Genomic DNA, 21,818 nt, shown 5'->3' with positions numbered 1-21,818 from the left:
CATGCTTGGGAGGGTGGAGGGACAGCGCAGGAGGGGAAGACCCTCTATGAGATGGATTGATTCGGTGACTGGGGTAATCGGGATAGGTGTGTCAGAGGCGGTGCGGTTGGCGCAGGATAGAGCAGGGTTTAGAGCTCTTCTGCATAGGGTCGCTATGAGTCGGAAACGACTCGATGGCACATAAGAACAACAAACAAATGTGTTCTGTTTTACATAGGGTTTTCAGAGGCCTGCTATTTCAGAAGTAGATGGCCAATCCTTCTTCCTACTCTGTCTCAGTGTGAATGTTCAGATTTAGAGAAGTATCAGACAGACCAGCAAGTTAAAGGTATATCCCTTATTGCGGATATTATAACACAAATAGGCCAACAAGTGTTAGAGAGACAGACACACACACATATACTCTCTCTACAATACCATGCCTTGGTATTGTCATTGCTGTTATATGCTGTCAAGTCAACTACGACTCGTAGCAATCCCATAAACAATGGCTCTGACTCTTGCCCAACATACTTGACCCCATTGCCCCAGTCACTGTGTTAATTAATCTCATCCAAGGCCTTCTCTCTAGCACTGACCTCTACCCTTCCAAGCATAACATCCTGTCCAAGGACTGGCCCCTCTTTACAATATCCCCAAAGTGTGTGATATGGAGTATTAAGGTTAAGTATAAGGTATAAACAACTAAGATTTTTTTTTCTGTTTTCTGTCTTATTTGAGTAATTCTATTATTAATGGAGTGCTTCTTAGAGGCAAGGACAGTGAAGCCTCATCTCACTTACTTTGGGCATGCTGCTAGGAGGGGCTCTTGTTTGGAAAGCTAGAGGGTCAGTGAAAAGCGAAGAAGGCTCTCAGTCAGATGGACTGACACAGTGTCCGTGGCAATGACATCAAGTATAACAGAGACGGTAAGGGTGGCACAGGATCGGAAAGGGCTTAGATCTACTGTTCACTGGGTAACTATGAGTCATACTTGACTCCACAGCACCTAACGACACCACTATTAATGGAAGTAGACCAGAAGAGTTTGAGAAGATGGAATAAGTCTTAGATTTGGTGAAGTGCAATAAGGTGGAAGGACCTTCATATACTCCAAAATCAACTACTCAAGTCACCGCTAGGAATAACTTCTCTCAACCTTCATCCAGTTTCATATAAATGGGCTTCATACAAATGACAAGTAAATGAAGTTAGAATACTCAGATCCACCAAATGCATGAAAAACATTTATTGAATGACTCCTAAAATGCTAGGCACACAGAGACAGAAAAACATGGACCTCCCCTCAAGGAGCTTTCAATCTATTTGCACATAAGCATGCACACACTTTAAAAAAGATAAGCACTCGTGGTCATATATGACAAGCACCAAATAACCATTTTAAGAGCAGGTGCTGAAGAACTACAGATAAGGAAGAACCCACAGTGACTGAAGAGGCCTTCGTGAAGGAGGAGAGTTGTGAGATTCACCAGAGACAGGCAGGACTCAGGCAGGCAGAGGGGAGGTGAGGGCATTACATGCAGGGAGTTCGGAGGGCAAAGCTGCAGAGGCGGGGCTATCGCAGGCAGGTGCAGGGAGCACTGAGCGGGCCGTTCTGGCTGAGGCAGAGTTTTCATGCAGAGAAGACACGGTTAGAATATTGTCCCCAACTGGCCAAAACCATCCCACAGAAAACAGACACCAGGAAGTGTTACCTTTCGACAGCCTGTTGGATCCGTCTCATCCAGTTATTTCGTTCTTCTTTGGAATTGGTATGAATTTCATACATCTCAGGGCCAGAAGTTGAAGCACTGATGAGAAACATTCCTCTCTCTTCATTCGCAACTTCTCTGGCGATGAGCTTCTGCAGGGAGATGACTGACGGCTTCTGGTCCTACAGAAAACGCAAAGATGGGCAGCTGAAACAGCACCCTATCTAAGGCAAGGGTCACAAAAGACATTGGTTACGCAAAGCAACACAAACAAAACTCAAAGGCATTGCCAGCAAGTAGGGACTGGCTGATAGCTGGCCCTCCACTGGCTTTCCAGAGGCTGCAAAGAGCATGGGGAGGGATTACTCATCTTTCTTCCACAGAGCTGCTGGTGGATTTGGACAGTGCAACTCTGTACAGAGCAGGAAAATAACAGTAACAGACAAATATTTATGTTACTTCCAACCTTTTCAAAGGAGTTATAGAAATCAACAAGATATTCAAGAGGCAGGGGCTTGGAGGAAAAAATGATGGGGACAAAAAAAGACATAAGGGGACATTTGTTCTTAAATAACGGTGCTATAAAAAAAAATAACTTTTTTAAAAACAATCAAAGAGGTACAGGAAAGGTCAAAATGCAGTGGTCAAAGGTGGAGGGATTTTCCCGGAAGGGCAGGAGATAAGCAAGCCTGGAAGAGCTCACGGGATTTTCAGGTTAACAGGAATGCAGTTTCAATATAGTGGTAGGAACAGAAGCCCAAACATAGGGGTAGCTGCTGTTAATGTTGTTGTTATTAGTTGCCGTCAAGTTGAATATGACTCAGAGTGACCCTATGAACAGCCGACCTGAACTCTCTCATGGTCCCTGCCTCATCATCTCCAACACACTCAAGCTCATTGCTGAAGTCACCGTGTCAATCCACCTCCTTGGAAGTCTTTCTTTTCTCCGTTGACCCTCCATCTTTCCATGCGTGACGTCCCTTCCCAAAGGACAGCTCGCCTAGCTCTATGTCCAAAGCACGAAAGACAAAGCTTCTCCATCTTTGCCTGCAAGGAGCTCTCACTCTGGCTGCACTTTTTCCAAGACATCTCTGTTCCTGTGGCAGTCCATGGCATATTAGTACTCTTCTCCAGCATACAGAGTGTACACAAACACAGAGGGGTGGACTGTAAAAGCTAAGACCTTGGAGTCCTCTGGCATAACTAACAACTCCTTTTACTCAGGCATAGTTTGTGGCAAAAGAAACTTCTATGATTGTACTCTAAATGTCTCTTCTCCCCACCAAGGGGAGCCTTTAGTCAATGGAAACTCTCCTAACCCATCCATGCAGCCCAGCACACTGCCTGTTTAGAGTAGGCACTCAAATCATGCCTGTAGAAATAGAATTAACATTTATATTGAAGAGGAAAAGGACCGTTTTAACAAATAGCAGTGAGATTCTAACATTTTAACCCAAGCCATAATTAAATCATCTCATCAATCAACATTTACTAGGCTCCTTTAACGTACTGTTGTAAGCTTGGCAGAAATCAAAGGTGGACAAGACATGGATTTGTCGTTTCAGCCGAAAGACGACTGATTTGTAGTTGTAACTGAAAGAATGCTCCAAAAAAATGTATTCTGAAAACCAGCAGCACGAACAGCTTCAGGGGCAGCTATGAAGAATCTTCTTTGGTTTGTGGCTTCTCCCTCTGTTTACAGGCTTGGTTGCTGTTTGTGGTTTTGTTTTGCCCTCATGGACTGAGAGACGCCATTACCCTGAGTATGCTATTCTCATCCCCCTCCCCTTTGCCAGCTCCATAGTGCTGGTCTCTGCTCTCCTAGCATTAAAAGAATATGATGAGAGGTCAAAACTCTCTGGTCTTTTTAGTCCTCTGCTGTATCTCTAAAAATGGAAGCAAAAGACTTTGTGGTAAAGCTTCTTAGTGGTTACCTTCTCAGAATATCTTTAAACTGTTACAGATCTATTATCCAAGACTTTGGAGCTCCCGGATAGCGCAAATTCTTAATGAGCCTGTCTATTAGTAAAAGATTAGAGGTTCAAGTCCACCCAGGCCATCTTCTTCTGAATAATAAACTATGTGAAACACGGCCTTTTATGCTCTGTTACACCTAGAATCACTATAATTGGAAACTGACTTGATTTTAACTGGTCATCCAAGACTTTATCTGTATTCTTTGTTCCAAATTACATTTTTAGCTTCTTCAGCTTAAAAGGTACTAAGGTCTATGCCTATAAGGAAGCAGAATGGGTTTGATTTACTTAAGAATTTTATCAATAGTAGAACCAATTGGTTAGTATTGGAGGGGAGATGGTAGGGTAAGAGACTTTTTTAATTGAATAATAGATAAGGGATAGAAAGTAGTTGTTGTTGGCAAGTGTCATTAGGTTCTTTCTGCCTCATGACATTATCGAGGGCTTTGCTGGCCTTCATAAATTGTCAGTATAGCTAATTCAGAAAAAAGAGAAGCGGCATCATTTCACTGTCACCTATATTTGATTATATTTAACCAAGTGCAAGAGCTAAGTTGTTGCTGCCTTTCCTTCCAGAATAATGTGGACTAAATTCATAATGTCCTGCTTACTGGTAAATGTCATCTGCAGGTGGCATGAATAACTCAAGAGGCCAAAAAGCATAGCACAATTGTATCAAATCACACAAAAACGTCAATATCACAACTTGATCGAAATCCACATGATATTTTATCATAGAAAACAAACGAGCTGTCTTTACTCTATGGTCAATTCTGGAGCAATCAGACTGCTGGCGACTTGCGCTGTAACCCCATCCCAGAAGTAAGAGTTGCTTCCTTTTGAAGCCTTTGATTCTGGAGACTCTTTTGTTTCTATAGGGTCTGATGGTCCTCACTGTCACAAAGGTCCCCAGCTTTCCACTTCCGGTCTTTCTCTGTTCTTTCAGAGCATCCCAGGTCACAGCACAGCGAGGCTGCTGGGCCAAGGCAGTCCATTTTCATTAAATTTTCCAATTAATTAAAATGGATGAGGGATATGGAGACATGCTCACAGTCTCTTCTTAACTTTGTGCTGCTCTGTAAAGAAATAAGTACTTTTTTTTACAACTCGGCTTTAGGTTACTGATGAGAAGCAATGTGCTGAGAACGACAAAGCTGCTATCACACAAACCTTACAAGCAGAGACCGGTAGGTGAAGTACCACTTTTGTGCTCTGCCTCCTAAGAATCCCTTCACCAAGCTGACCAGCTAACTGGTTTCTCAGAACTTCACAGAAGAAATTTCTTGAAGTATTAAATTTTTCAAAGCTAGTTGGGGTTGATGGTATTTCCCATGGAACCTTGTTAGCTAAAAGTGAGGAGGACATGAAACACTTACTGAAGAGCAAGACTACAGACTTCAGTAAGAAATATACATCAACATAAAGAAAATTGGTGAAGAGTCTTGAACATACCATGGGCCACCAAGAAAACAAACAGGTCTGTCTTTGAGAGGATGAAACCAAGTTTCTCCCTGGAGGGTAGGATATTGAAGCTCTGTCTCACATACTTTGGGTACACGGCCAGGAGATCCTTGGAGAAAAACAGCATGCTTATAAGGATGGAGGGACAGCACAGGACAGGAAGACTCTGGATGAAATGAATTGACTCAGTAACTGGGATAGTGGGGGTTGGTGTATCAAAGACAATGAGACTGGCTTAAGAGAGGGCAGGCTTCAGAGCTATTATACATAGGGTCGTATGAGTCGCAGTCAACTCGACAGCACATAACAACACTATCATAAAGAAAATAGAGATCCTCAAAATTAGACGAACAGGCAAGATCCTGATAAATGGAGCCAAGATTGAAACTGTCAAGTCTTTACTTTTACTTGGATCCATGTAAGTAGTAGTCAAGAAATAAAACAACATATTACATTGGGTAAATCTGCTGCTAACAGATTTACTTGTGAATAAGAAAGTCACTTTAAAGACTAAAGTGTGTCTGACCCATGCCATGGTATTGCCAACTGTTTTAGAATGTATGTGAAACCTGGACAATAAATGAAAAAGCCTGAAGATGCCTTGCAGTTGTGATGCTAGAGAATAATGATGACAATAAACACACATTGTCAAATGAACAAGCAAATCTGTCTTGGAGGAATTAAAATGATGGTATTTCTGAGAAGCAAGAAAAGTGAGACTTCATCTCCTACGCTTTGGGCATGTTATCAGGCAGGCCAGTCGGTGGAAGCTGAGCTCACAGTTTGGAAAGTTAAAGATCAGTAAAAGAGAGGAAGACCTTCAACACAATTGACATAGTGAATGGAAAAATGAGGTTAAGCTAAGATTGAAAGCCAACTAGGAAGCCCCTACTAACAACAAGAAGCTCTGATACCTGGATATCATTGTTGTGTGGAGAGTCACTAAAATTCAGAATCTTCACTCATCAGTAAGAAGTTACGGCACCTGGGTATACTATCAATCAATAGATGACAAATACTAGCATTTTTATGAATCACTATTATACTGTCTGCATTGGGTTTTGTATCCACAAGTCTCTAACAACCCTGATATTTTATGAGGTTGACAAAGAATTAATCCCTTGATTTAAATAAACCTTTCAATTTAAGTAAGTCATTCCTTTGTAATCACACAGATGGTGTATATGAAATATTATGATAGCTGTAATATCACCAGTCTAAGTCTGCTGGTAATGAGATTAATCTAGCACTCTATAAAGATGAATGTCACAGGAGCACTTCAGTCATTAGTAGCAATCACAGTAGAAGTAACAAAGAATCTTCTTTAAATGCTAGACAGCAGGATGTGCTTTCCTTGTTTGCCAGATAGATGGAAGGTGATAACAGTTACGCATAGAATTAGCAACTTCTGGGGCCTCGGTGGCCTCAGAAGTGGCCCTGCTGGTCAGCATTAACATTTTCATTCCTAGACCTGAAGGAAGTCTGGGAGAGGGGTGAGAATCCTGGAGGGAAGAGCAAGGCAGCCAAGACACAAAAGGGGCCATTGGAATATTCAGGGCAATGCTTTTTGCCAACCATTATGGAAGTATTTCAATAGTTTCACAACTGATTAAATTCTGGCTGCAATAAACCATCACTTTTTGTGCTGACTCAAATCAGTTAGTTGCTTGTTTCTAAACAATGACACCCCAAATAATACATATATTAACGTTTTATGTAAGTTAATATATAAACATAATAAGCAGTGCAATCCCAACAATATTCGTGGGGATAGAACAAGTATCCTTGTTAGTGGCCATTTTATTTCACGAGGACCTTCAGAAATGTGCGATTAAACTTACAACAGCTGCAAAAATGTACTTCTGGTCCTTTTCTTGTAAGAAGAGCAGCACATCAGTTAGAAGGATGGCTAGAATATCTTCAAAGAAAAAAAAATAACAAGTATTAATTAAGCAAGCCATAATTTTAATTTGTTAAGTATGCTGATCTCATGGTTGAAATGTAAATAAGTGTAATATATATAAAAGGGAGCCCTGGTGGCCTAGTGGCAAGGAGTTGTGCTGCCAACCCAAGGGCAGACGATCAGAATCCACCAATTCTTTCACTGAAGAAACATGGGCAATTTCCTCCCAGGTGATTTACAACCTCTGATTACCTGCTAGAAGGTCAGCAAGGAGTTGGTTCTGATTTGACATCAATCCAATATCAATATAGTTGTAAAATATAGAAAAAGACACATTAGTCTATACTTTCTTTCCAGAAATGTCTGTACTATAATAACCAAAGATATATGAACATGCCACAGACTGCCAAAACGCAAATAGGTCTGTCTTGGAGAGGGTGAAACCAAGTTTCTCCTTGGAGGCTAGGATTTTGAAGCTCCATTTCACATACTTTGGGTTTATGGCCAGGAGCGACTGATCCTTGGAGAAGGACATCATGCTTGGAAGGGTAGAGGGACGGTGCAGGAGAGGAAGACCCCAGATGAGATGGATTGACACAGAGACTATAGCAATGGGGTTTGGTGTGTAAGAGTCAATGAGACTGGCTCAGGACAGGGCAGGGTTCAGAGCTATTGTACATAGTGTTGCTATGATTCTCAAGCAACTTAATGGCACACAACAACAACAAATTGTGTTCAACTGTGTATATTTGTATATGTAAATTTAGTGATATTTCAATCTCCATCAAGATATAATGTTAGCAATGTGAATGAAGAATAGTGAAACATAATACATATATGAGTTTTGTATGCATGCCAATATAAAATAATTTTTAAAAGATGTAGTGTTAGCATTGAAAAAGGAAAAATTTTGTTTAAAAAAATACGCTGTATTAGAACAGCAAGAAGTGGAATAAATATTTAAGCTCCTGACTAGCTGAAAGGTTGATGGCTTAAACCCACCCAGAAGTGCATCGTAAGTTAGGCCTGGTGATCAGTTTACAAAAATGTTCTGTCCTTGAAATTCCTGAGTAAACATTCTATTCTACACACATATTTAGGGTGAGGGAAGTGTGTCATGAATTGAACTCGGTAGTGCTAACAACAATAGAATGGGAAAGGATCTCACCTCTTAAAAAAGTACTTCATGAAAAATATTAGCAAGCAGCCTGTAACTTCAGTCGTATCTGCAAACCTACTATTTTGTTTTATTTCTATCTAAGGAAGGTTTTGTGATTCTATATTTCTTCCAGTAAATCTGTCACTAAAAACTCCATGAAGCACAGTTCTACTCTGATACATATGATATGGGGTTGCTGTAATAGAAACTGGGTGATTTTTTAAAAAAAATTATTTACTTTTTTAGTAATACATTTAAAGGGATATTATAATAATTTTAACAGAATAAATAAATGCCTGTTAGCAAACAATAGCACTGAAGAACACTATCAGTGTGAGCATTGTTCATTATGTTGTATTCATTTAGTCGGCTAGTCCTAAGATCCCTTTCATTATTTTCACCAGTTGTCTCGGACACCCGGGGTTGACTTGGCACACAAAACAAGTTTTCTGGGTAGGCATACTTCCTCCTTTTCAGCCTTCACATTGACCAGACATTTCTGGGCCACCAACTAGTAGAATTTTAAGTTATGATTAAAATCATCACAAACTTAAAGATTTACAAAATAAATCTGAAGATGTTTCTTTGAGTGCACAAACTCCCAGCAGAAATTTCAAGCATTGGCCACATTTTTTTCTACTGAATTTCACAGCTTAGTCCTGCAAGAATCTTTCAGAGTTCACAAAGGCCTGCCCCTCTGGACCATTTTTCTTTGAGGAATTCAGTCCTTTGCTACCTCAATAGCATGTGCAAAAGGAGAAATAAGTTTGTTAAAGTCACGATACCTTTGAAACGGCCTGTAGCTGTTTTCCAATAAACAAGGCCATCATGGAGCAGAGTCCTTTCTTTACTTATCAGCGCCTGCTTTCTAAACACATGGCCATTTTTGAGCTTCGTGTAGGTTTTATTTTCAATCTTATTTAGGATGTCAAGCCATTTTTTGTTTTTCTCATATTCACTGACTTTCAAGTCCACTGCAGCAATTATGTCTTTAATCAAGTGAAGTGCTTTGCATAGATCTCTGTGTTCTTCACTTCCTTCTATAAGATGGAAATAATTGGGGGGGGGGGTGGAGTAAGCAAAAAAGAATTATATAAGAAAGTCAAATGCTAGAGATTTTTTTTTCTTTCTTTTTATATACACAAATCTATCATCACAAATCTCTTGAGGAAAATTTGGGATTAATTATAAATTCTATATATCACTCTGTACCTTCTCCAAAAAAGAACCTTTAACCATTTGTATTTATACAAAATCTACATTATCAAATGTGCTTCAGCAGAGAAAAATGAAAGGTCCTTGAATGTTCGGAGCAGCAGAAACAAACACTTAGAAATAGCAGTCAGGGGAAGAAGAGCAAATCCTAGCCTGCTGTAAACATTCCCAGGCCCTCACGTCTTAAACGCATGAACGTGGGTTTGGTCAGACCCTGATACATGTCTTTAACAAGGAAGCTATTTTCTTTCTCACCATTTGTGAAAGAATTTACCTCATATTTTACTACACCAGGACACTAAGTCCCTACCACAAAAAGATTATTCTTCTTTATAAACAGTAAGATAGGGTATTATGGCTATCACAAAAGTCCACAATTAAGGTTGCATAGTGGAATGTACTTGGGGCGGTGGGAGGGGTGTGGGGGGATTGTGTACTAGGGAGGGAGTCTTTCTTTTACTTTTGAAAGAGAGGAGCGAACTGTGGTGGGGGGAGCTGGGCAGGGAGAGAAGTGTAGCAATGAATGAATGGAAATTCAAAATCTCTGTAAATGTTCATTAAAATTATTTAAAAAAACCAAAAACATAGTAAACTTAGATGGGTGTGGGGGAAAATGAATTGGGGCTATATTTTATGGTAAAAGCCATAAGGGCTTTTTAACTTTCACAGACAAATTATTTTCACAGACTGTACTACACTAGAAAAATACACAGCCCTAACAGCTCAAATGGAATTTAATTAGTTATTGTTGTTGTTGTCAGGTTTTGTTGACTACAACTCATAGTGACTATGAAAAACAGGTCTGAACCCTATGCTATCCTGTGCCATCCTCGCCTTCATGGATATACTTGGGTCTATTGCTTCAATCAGTGTGTCAGTCCACCTCCCTCAGGGTTTTCTCTTTTTCACTGACCCTCCACCTTTGGGAAGGTATTGTACTAACAACACAAAGGTATGCAGTTCAAATCTTCTAGCTGCTCCACAGGAGAAGGACGGGCAATCTCCTCCTCTGTGATTTACTGCCTCTGTAGACCCACTAGAGGGTCAGCTATGGGTCCGTTCTGACTCAATGGTGCACAACAGCACTCACTACCATTCCAAACACGATGCCCTTTTCCCAATGACTGGCCCCTCCTAATAACACGCCCAAAGTATGTGAGATGAAGCTTCTCCATCCTCATCTCCAAAAAGCATAATGGTTGCACTTTCTCCAAACTGAGACAAGATCTCCAGAGGAGAGTTATAACTAACAAAATTTGAGAACCTCAGCTGTAACAGACATTACAGTGAACCAATGTTCCCGAGAGTCCTGGAGAAAGGCGACTATTTGTAAAAATTGACCAAAGAAAGTGCTGACTCTTCTCTCACCGCACTGACTGTTGAAGTCATAGTCAGAGTTTCTGACAATCAAAAAAATAGCTGCTGCTTTTATTCTACCAGGAAAATGTGACATGGATAGTTCTTGGAGCAGCACTTGAAATAATCTGATGGTTTTCAGTCTTTTGAAGTTGTTGTATTTAACTTAAGAAAGATGATATAAACATAACATAAATTCTTGTGTGGAACAGAATTTGTAAGACATTTCTGTTTATATTGTTTATATTCGCTTTCACATTAAATTACAGGGTAGGATAAAAATGAGACAAAAGGAAGAGCTGCTACCACCCCTCCCTGGATGTAGTTCTCAGTGTGACGGACAAAATGAGAATGAATAAATGATGCTTTTCTACTCACCTAGACCCAATTTTTAAAAATCTTTTTAAAAATTATTTTTATTTTATATTGGTTTGCATACAAAATTCAAATATGCTTTTTCACACATTCCTCTATTCACATTGTGTTTCATAGTATCATTCCTGCAACTTATGTTTTATAAAATTAATCATCATTGTTCCAGGCCCACTGCTACCCCACGTTTTCAGGTCCACACTCGATCTTTCCTAATTCCTTCAACTTCTCATTCTCATTTTTTTTAAAAGAAAAGGATATAAGAATAGTAAGTTGCATTTTGTTTGTTTATTTTCTCTAGAATCGACACTTAAGCTATTACTTTTTTTTTTATCTCTAAATCAATTGATCAGTTTCAACAACTCCACATACTGAGTTCTCATTTATATCGGGGGCGCTCTGGTGCCTTAGCAGTAAAGAGTTACACAGCCACCCCAAAGGTGTGTGACTCGAATCCAGCAGCTGCTTCACAGGACCTAGATGGACAATCTCCTCCATGTCATTTACTGCCTCTCAAAATCTGCTGGAGGTTCAGCTACGGATTGGTTCTGACTCAACTATACACAACAACAGCAGCATTTCTATCAGGCACTGCACTGGGCACTTTAAATGACAACCTCATTGCATCTTCATACTCTACAAAGATAAGGATTATTATTCTCACATTATAGTTGAGAAGACAGACATTCATGACTTTAGTCCACCTAACTTATGAGTGGTTGAGCCATGTACATTGGAGGGCAACCCAAATAGACACAATTCCACTCTCACCTTTGCTAATGTTATATACGACTACCCTAACTTTTACTCATCAAGTCAGCATGAGGCATGTTGTGTACCATCGAGTCAGAATGTTGTATACAACTGAGTCATAACCAACACACCAACACATAGCTGACCCTCCTGTGGGTTTTCAGAGGCAGTTAATCGCTCAGGAGCAGATTTTCCCATCTTTCTCTCACAGAGCAACTGGTGGACTCCAATCACATGCCTTCAGGATTGCAGGGCACCTTCTTGCCACGAGGCCACCAGAGCTCCTTAGCTTGAGCCATAGGTAGTTTTATTTATTCATTCACTGCAGTTGTTGTTGTGTACCATAGGGTCAAAAACAACTCATAGCTGACCCTCCAGCAGGTATTGAGAAGCAGTAATCACACCAGAGGAGACTGTCCATCCTTCTCCCATGAAGCAGCTGGTGAGTTTGAACTGCGTGCCTTTGGGACTGCAGCACAGCTTCTTGTCATTAGGCCACCAATGCTCTGTAGATTTTTTTTTTATTGGGAGCTTATTCTGTATTAGCCACTGCATAGGACAAGTATCTTCTCTCATACCACCCTCAAGGAGCTAACTCTACAGTCACTTATAATAGCTTCTTCTTGCTGTTATTGTTCTGTGCTGTCACCTGTGACTCATAGCGACCCTATATACAACAGTCCTAAACTCTGCTCCATCCTGTGCCAATCTCACTGTCTCTGCCAAACCTATCCCCATTACCCCAGTCACTGAATCAATCCACCTCACAGAGGGTCTTCCTCTCCCACACTGTCCCTCTCCAAGGACTGATCCTGCCTTGCAACATGTCCAAAGTATGTCAGAGGAAGCTTCAGAATCCTTGCCTCCAATCAGCAGACTGGTCTCACCCTCTCCAGGATGAACTTGTTTGTTGTCCTAGCAGTCCATGGAATATTCAATGCTATTCTCCAGCACCACAGCTCAAAGGCATCAATTCTCTTTCTATCATCCTTAGTCATTGTCCACCTCTCTGATGCTTCTTAGAGTAGCCAAATGTTATGTTATTTTCTAGAACTTGCTGAATTAATATGATCTAAAATTTGATCCATTGTTTTATATATTCTTTCTCAATATAATAAAGCTAATTTGGTAGAAGTAAAATGGTATATTTTTATTCACACCAGATTGCTGTGAAGGTAATAGGAGGCAAGTAAGAGGAAGTACTAGAAAGGTCAAAATACGTGGAGATGTGGAAAAGAGAGGTAGAGGAACAGTGTGAAAAAATGTACTTAGTTCTGGCTGCTTGGAAAAATCCAAACTGTTGGCTAAGTCACATTATATAACTTCTCAAAACTAATCCCAAGTTCTGAAGCCACGATATTTTCAATGGCTCCATATGCATCTGAAAGTTGGACAATGATTAAGATGACAGCAGAATCAATGATTTTGAATTGTGGTATTGGAGAGGAGGACTGAATGGAGCCCATGGACTGCCAAAAGGGCAAACTCAGAGGAAGTGCAAACAGAGAGCTCCTCAGAGGCAAGGGTGGTGAAATCTTGTCTCACATACTGTGGGCATCTTGTTCGGAGGGACTAGTCCTTGGAAAAAGATATCATGTTAAGAAAGAAGATCAGAGAAAGAGAGGGAGACCTTCAATGAACTAGATTGACACAGTGACTGTAGCAAAGGACTCAAGTACATCAGAGATGATGAAGATGGCACAGAGTAGAGCAAGGTTCCTAGGTGTTGTTCACAGAGTTACTATGAGGACTTGAATGTCCTCAAGGGCACCTAACAACAAAAAAGTTTTAACAGCTTCCTCATAATGAAAACCCTGAGTTTGCCCACAATGGTTGATAGATTTTAAGTCGTTTGATGTGCTCAGCTGCTGATCAAAAGGTGGGAGGTTCAAGTCCACCCAGAAGTGCCTGGGAAGAAAGATCTGGAGATCTAGTTTTGAAAAAGTAGCCACTATACATAGTTCTATTATAATACACATGGCAGTGCCCTAAGGAGGAATCAACCACTGCTGCTTTAAGTGTCAGTTATAGTTAAAACTAATGACAAAGGCAAATGCTTGTTCCAGAAATCATCACTCACCCTTTGTGTACTGCAGTATCCTCTCCACCAAGACAGGGTATTTTGTGATTCGCTGAGTGACCAGAAGAATACATTCTGGAATTCCTCGGCGTCGAGCCAAAAGATTACTATTCCGGAGCTTTAACAAATTTCGACACGTTTTAATATACAGACTTTTCCTCTGTTTACCTTTTAGACATGAACTTAATAATACAAGGAAACTGCTACAGTATCATTCCTTTAAGACTAAACACACGTACATTGTCATTAACTAAAACTTGGTCCATTACATTATACACATTGTTCTTTAATTCAACATTCCAGCTCTCCAAGATTTCCACAAGTTGCCTTTGTAGCTGTAACTAATCACAGAAGTCATCAAGTTTCAATAGTTCTAAGACCAAGACTTATGAACAGAACAACAAACCCTTTGAGAAATGATCACAAATCAAAATAAGAGTTTAAATATAACATTTCAGTTTGTTTTTCCAAGAGACCTACATCCATATTTGATATGATTGATTGTAATACTTTAAAATTCCCTCTAATCAAGGCAACATTAAAAAAAATAATCTCAAAGCACTTCTGAAGTTTTTCAAATCTTCCATACTCATTAATGTGAAAAAGAGGGAAGAGAAACTAGTGACATTCTTTAAATGTCATATAAAAGTGCAGATTATGGGGAACTTTACAGGATAAATTTCTTTAAATTGGAATTTAAAAAAGGAAAGGAAAAACTTAGGTTAAAGAGATTTAGTAACTGCATATACACTCTGTAAACCTTCACCAGATCCTGGTTTAAACAGTACAATTGCACAAAATAATCAGGCAAATATGAACACTGGCCTGCTATTTGTTATTAAAGAATTATTAATATATTCAAGTGGGATAATAACATTTTCATTATTTTTAAAAGAGATCATATTGTTTAGAGATACATTCTGCAATAGTTACAGATAAATGATAAGAATTTCAGATATGCTTCAAACTAACCTAGTAGGGATGGGACAGGTAAATAAAAAGTATAAAGGAGAGTAGCTATGAATTGAGGGTTATCACATGTAAACTAGGCAATGGCTACATGGGAGGGCCACTCTACTATGCTCTATTGTCCTGTATATCTTCGACATTCCTTTAATATAATGGGGTTTTGTTATTGTTTGTTTGTTTGTTCATTGTTACTTGCTAGGTCTATCTGCCTGGTCATGTATTTCTCTGTTTAATCCTGAGACTCCTTTCTCCCCTTACATACTCATGATAACTATAGAAATAGGGGCGGAAGTTACTAGTAAATTCTCTTCAGCTCAACATTAGAAAGACCCTCTTGCTATCTAGAACCATAAAAAGAAGTATTACCTGACAAGTCAGGTTTAAGGGTCTACTTTTTTTTTTAAATTTTTTTGTATGTGTACTGTCAAATCAGATCCGAATGGTACAGGAGGAGATTATTCCTCCTCCAGCAGAGCATCTGGTGGATTCAAACCGCATACCTCTGGGATTGCAGTGCAGCTTCTTGTTAGGCCACTAGAAAGATTCTACTTTTCAGAACTGATGACGCAGTGATTCATATCAGCAGATTGAACAGGATGAAAGAACACGGTCTTTAAAACTCTGAAATTTTATTATTTTTAAATGTCCCAGCCATAGTCCACTTATTAAAGTACATGAAAAACAAATCTGTTTCTCTACATACCTGTAGAATACCATTTCTCTAAATATTTCAAATATGCCCCATTATTTGGATAATAGAGCCTAGAGCCTAGCTTTATTTCAACTTCAATTATCTTTCTTAATAATGTGTAGGAGCATGAAATGGCTTCCCAGAGTATTATAAATATGCTCAGACAATTGAAGGATTTATGACATCATAATATGACAAAAGGAAATTATTTGGGAGAAGTATTTTACTAACACAAGAAAAGGAAGTATTCATCACTGAGATAAGCTTACCACGTCCGTCTTCTGAAAACCACAATTAGATGTGAAACTCTATGTAAACCACATAAGAAACAAGCTTGGCATCCCCATGCTGGTTTTTCAATTTATAGCAGGATTTTAAAATACTGACCTTAATAAAATTCTGAAACTTTTTATTCTGTTGGAGTTCTTTAAAGAGACTCACTGCTTCTTTGTGATGGCTACAAAATTCTCCATATATTTTCTTCATTTTGTTTGCATTTTCTTCTGAAAACTTAGAGGAATAAAATTTACATTGAAATTTATAAATTTAGTCATTAGGTTGGACACTATAAAATAATTTACTTTTTATATGTTTCAACATTTTTTTTTTGCAAAGAGAGAACAGTCATAAGGTAATTCAGGAAGACAATTTTCTTCTTTACTCACATCCTTTAAACATAGAAGGAAAGAAATTAAGTAGCAAGGGAGAGTAATCTGATGGTGCAATATTTTGTATATTATCTAATTCAATTATCAAATGATTGGGTGAAAAATATGTACTATCTTCTATCATCTTAATGGTTGTACTATTTATCTTCTACTGTTGCTGTGTACCGTCAAGTCGGAACCAACCGATAGCTGACCCGCCAGAGTTTTCAGAGACAGGAAGAGATTCCTCATCTTTTTCTCATGGAGCAAAAGGTGGGAGAAATGCTGTTGGTCTAACAGAGCAACTCCTTACCACTAAGCTGCCACAGTTCCCTGGGAGGGCCTTAGTGGTACCTAACAATACTTGGCTATTTCCAAGAAGTCAATCTTCACTTTAGAATGTTACTTTTGTCTGTTTGTCAAGAATGAATTTATTCAACCCAAGTGTCCATCAACAAATGAATGGATAGAGAAGCTGTGGTATATTCACACAATGGGATACTACGCTGCATTGAAAAACAAGGAACTCATGAAATATTATACAAAATGGGTGACCCTGGAGAACAGTATGCTGAGTGAAATATCTCAGTCACAACAGGACAAATACTGCATAGTGTCACTGATGTAAAATGGGACTGACATTAGGGTTGTGGAGAACCTAAGAAAAGAGGGGATAAATAATGTATACTGCATTGAAGCCAAAGAGGGAGAGAACTGTTTAAAAGGAATATATGATTAGGTATTATTTTCATGACAAGATCCCAGAGAAAGAACTGCATAATAAAGTGGACTATGGACTTGGGGTGGGGGTGGGGTTGTATAACAATGAAACAATTTTTTTTTCTTCTCAAAGAGAAAAGCAAACTGGGAGGATGGGTGGGCAGGGAGGAAAATGTGAAACAATGAATATATGGGGGGAAATTTAAATGGGAAGAATAATGCTGTAAAAAAAGAAATATGTATATAAAAGAAAGAATATACTACAGAGGCACACTATAATGAACTGAGAATGATAAATAAATAGCACACCAATTTATTAACTGCTGAAGAGAAGTAGATATGTGGGATAGAATACATCAATAAGTTTGCATGTAGAAAAATTTCTCCAAGAAATCTGACAACCAACTTTGGCATAGGAAGAATGGGGAAATGGCTGACCTTAAATGTAAATGTTTCAGACTATGAAAGTCTTACACGTACGTGTTCACATGAAAGATTATTGTTGCAGAAACCAGATCATATCCCTTTCTTTAAGAGTACTGAAAATTTACATACCAAAAAGATAAAACTGTATGGTTTTGATCTTTGCATAGAGTCTTATCCATGCTTGAGAGCCATATGTCTCAAAAGACGCTAAACTACTTAAAATAGTTAGGGAGGAGGGAGAAGCTTAGTTCTAAATATAATAAAACACAATTAGGACCTATGTGATGAAAAATATACAATTCTAGTGAATGATTCTAAAGAAGATCAAAGCAACTGGAGGGCTATAGCACTGGAAGACTCAACACTGCTAAAATGTCAAATTTCCTAAAATTGACATAGAAGTGTATTATGATTTCCACGAAAATGCCAGCAAATTTTTTTATAAATATTAAATTCCAAGCATTGTCCTTAAATAGAAACTGACTCATAGTTGGCCCTCCAGCAGGTTTCCAGAGACAGGGCACATGAGCAGAACGCCCTGTTTCCACTCACTAATCACCAGCACCTTCCATTCCAGCTTTTTGAGATCATAGGGCATGGCTACAATTATATTATGGCTGCTCCCAAACCTTTTTGTCATGCATCCTTAGTTAGCTATTTCCATCTTTGTGCCCATAGACTGTCATAACCATATTCATTGACTGGATATTGCTAATTTAACCTTCAGAAGATCACTCTCCTTAAAAAATACCTAGGGAACAATTCATTATACCACTAGTCATGGCCAACAATTGGAATGTAAAATAAAACTTAAATCTTTTTCTCTGACAAACACAGCTCCTTTACCCAAAGGTGAAACATGTCCAACTAGAAGACCACCAGCCTTACTGTGAGTCCAAGCCTTCCCCCTCAAAATAATCTTTAAAATGAAGGGTTACCCAATCCTACACCATCTTCACAATGATCGCTATATTCAAGTCTATTTTTACAGCTACTATGTCACTCTTTCTCATTGAGGGTCTTCTCCTTTTTGCTGACCATCTACTTTACCAAACTTAATGTCCTTAACAAGAGGTTGGCCCCTTCTGATAACAGAAACAAAGTACGTGAGACAAAGCCTAACAATCCTAAATTCCAAGGAGCACTCTGGCTTTACTGCTTCCAGGACATATTTGCTTTTCCTTATGGTAGTCTATGAGTTATTCAATATTTTTTTGTCAATACCATAACCAAAATGTATCATCTTTATCCATTGTCCAGATTCCAAATGTGTTCAAGGAAACTGAAAGTCAATTCCAACATTGAGTTTCTGAGAATATAAATCTTTACAGGATGAAACAGTCTACCTTTCTTCTACAGAGCAGCTGATGGATTCAAACTACTCATCTTTTTTACTAGCAGCTCAATGAGTTACACACGACAATACCAGAGCAGTAACCAGAGACAAGCCTCACTGGGGCTTACAATCTAGCTAGTAACAGTAGAAGATGCCTCAGAATGCTGCTATTGGTGTCGCAAGATCATTTTTATTTGAATCCCTGCTATGCTTTTTAGGAGACATATGAATATGAGAATTCAATGAGTCAGTATTTGCTTATGAGGCAACAGTCACAAAGCCCAAGAATAAATATATGAAAACCAACCAAACTCACTGGGCAACTCTAGTCATTAAATCAGCCCCATTTCTCCCAGATTTCTGACCCTCTTTGGCTTGTGAGACTCTGGCCGTTAAGTCCTTCTTACCTGCTGTACCAGGATATCTCCAATTTGGGTGATCAGAAAATTCCTATCATCATTGATGCAGGATTTTTGCCTTCGCTCCTTCATACTGTAAAAAAAGTGCCTGTGGATTTCAAGTAACTCATCTAAACAGGGGAAGATTTTATCCACAGTGCTGTGGTCAAGCTGCAGCTCCTCTTTCATCCCTTTTCTGAAGATCTCAGACATGATGAAGAGGGTCTGGATATGATGCATTTCAGTTTGCATGAGCTCTGAAACATAAGCAGAAACAAGCTATGAAAACAAAAGAACTCGATGGATTTAGCACTGGTGGTCTAGTGGCAAGAAGCTGTGCTGCATCCTGAAGGCCCTCAGTCCAAAGCCACCAGGTGCTTCAGGGGAGAAGGATGGGCAATCTCCTCCTGTGCAATTAATTGCCCCAAAAACCTGCTGGAGAGTCAGCAATGGGTTGGTTTCGACTTGACAGTACACAAAACAACAACAACATGGACTCAACTAGTGTCTCAAGATTCTATATTTCACAAATCAAAATAAAAAATGCTTTGGAACATCAACATTCTTTCCATTACAGAAGTCAGCTTTGATCAAACATTTCATCAAGCTCAAGATACGTACTATTATTTTCTATACACTAAAAGAAACAGACGTGAAATCCAGAATTTAAGAATGTGATGTATCAGTTACTCTTAAATTGCAACGAATTAGATTCTTTAGAAATCTTCACCAAAGAACCAGGTCTTATTCTATCCTGAATATTATACTTAATATTATTTGAACACAATTAATCTGATTAATTAAAATTAATAAAGCTTTTCAATGCAGGCAACAGTAAGACCTTTCAATTTGCAGGATCTGTCTTCAAAGTTCTATGTTCTCCAGGAAAACAAGTATGCATAATGATTAAAGTGCACTATCAAGAAAGTAAAAGAACAGTTTATAGAGAAAAACAGGTGAATCTTTAGAAATCACTTATCTGACAAGGGATTTGTATCTGTAGTATATAAAGAAATACTACAATTCAGTAATAAAAAGAAAATAATGTTATCAAGATGAGCAATACCCATAGGGTAAATACATACATACTGACTTAGGTTATAGGGGAGGCAATAATAAAGGATGAGGTCAGCTTAAAATGACCAAGGCAAAGGAAAATACTGAGAGTAGAAGAAGACTGAAAGGATACAGTGGTAAATACTCTTAGACATACATCTATGCAATAACAGTAATAATAACACCTTTTCAACCTATATGCAGACCAGATTATTTGGGATGCTGGGCTATATGAGGAGAAGTGTGGCATCACGATTGGTGGAAGATTCATCAACAATCTGTGTTATGCATATACCCCAGCCCTGCTTGCTGAAACTGAAGAGGACCTGAAGCACTTGCTGCAGAGAGTCAAGGACTACAGTCTTCAATATGGATTGAGGCTCAATATCAAGAAGACAAAGATTCCCTCCACTAAGCCAATTGGCAGTTTCAGGATGGATGGTAAAGAGATTGAGATGGTTCACAGCTTTAGTTTGCTTAGCTCCACAGTCAATACTCTTGGCACCAGCAGCCAAGAAATTAAAAGACTTTTTGTGATGGTAAAGTCTGCTGTTAGGGACCTCTCCAAAGTACGAAGAACAATGGTGTCACTCTGGATACTAAGGTGCACCTGATACAGGCCATGGTCTTTGCAATCACTTGCTATGCATTGGAGAGTTGGACAATGACTAGGGAGGAAAGAAGGAAAATTGATGCCTTTGAGCTGTGGTGCTGGAGAAGAGTATTGAATGTATCATGGACTGCCAATAAAACAAACAGATTCATCCTGAAGAAGGTTAAGCCAGGCTACACCTTGGAGGCAAGGATTCTGAAGCTTCGTCTGATATACTATGGACATGTTGTAAGGAGGGACCAGTCTTTGGAGAGAGGCATCATGCTTGGGAGGGTGGAGGGACAGCACAGGAGGGGAAGACCCTCTATGAGGTGGACTGATTCAGTGACTGGGGTAATCAAGGTGGGTGTGTTGGAGCAGTGAGATCAGCACAGGACAGAGCAGGGTTTAGGGCTGTTGTACACAGGGTTGCTATGAATCGCAAATGACTTAATGACACGTAACAACAACAATAATCTATAAGTGAATGCACAGATAGAAACACTAGCTGAACAGATCTGAGAAGGGGATCTATGCACAACATATATAGGTCTAACAGAGACTATTTCTCCACTTGTATTCCCATGCACTGTGAAGATATCCATGAATATAGTAAAGCACACAGGAGACAAAGGTGCCCTGGTGGCACAATATCAACCTATTAACTGAAGGGTTGGGTGTTATGGAAAAAACAATGAACTTATAAAACATTATACAACATTGGAGACCCTTGAGCACATCATGCTGAGTGAGATACCGCAGTCACAAAAGGATAAATACTGCATAGCACCACAGGTATAAACCAGGTCTGATATTAGGGGTTGGGAGGATAATAGGATAATAGCGGATAGATAATAGCCATAGCATTGGAACGCATGAAGGAAAGAACTTTCTAAAATGAATATATGATTAGGCATTATATGCATAACAATAGCCCAGAATAAGAGATATATCATTGCAAAGAGGACTGGGGTGTCAGGGAGAAGTTAGGTAACTGTACAACAATGAAAGAATATT

The 21,818-nt window shown here is 39.1% G+C and overlaps 1 protein-coding gene across 1 annotated transcript in view; it reads right to left on the bottom strand.

Annotated features, from left to right (window-relative positions):
• Positions 1-21,818, bottom strand: part of ARHGEF28 (Rho guanine nucleotide exchange factor (GEF) 28) — a 217,976-nt gene that overhangs the window by 72,522 nt on the left and 123,636 nt on the right. Inside the window, exons 14-19 of the mRNA XM_006899033.1 lie at positions 19,163-19,410; positions 16,014-16,136; positions 13,967-14,084; positions 8,976-9,230; positions 6,970-7,046; positions 1,695-1,873 (exon numbers count right to left, since the gene is read on the bottom strand). Coding sequence (XP_006899095.1) covers positions 1,695-1,873; positions 6,970-7,046; positions 8,976-9,230; positions 13,967-14,084; positions 16,014-16,136; positions 19,163-19,410 — 1,000 coding nt within the window. The remainder of the gene's footprint in view (positions 1-1,694; positions 1,874-6,969; positions 7,047-8,975; positions 9,231-13,966; positions 14,085-16,013; positions 16,137-19,162; positions 19,411-21,818) is intronic.

The sequence above is a fragment of the Elephantulus edwardii genome, unplaced genomic scaffold (genome assembly GCF_000299155.1).
Source record: "Elephantulus edwardii isolate Elephantulus edwardi_28Jun2011 unplaced genomic scaffold, EleEdw1.0 scaffold00244, whole genome shotgun sequence".
Lineage (NCBI taxonomy): Eukaryota > Metazoa > Chordata > Mammalia > Macroscelidea > Macroscelididae > Elephantulus > Elephantulus edwardii.
Note: the sequence above shows the minus strand (reverse complement) of the source record. Positions and strands in the feature narration are given on the sequence as shown.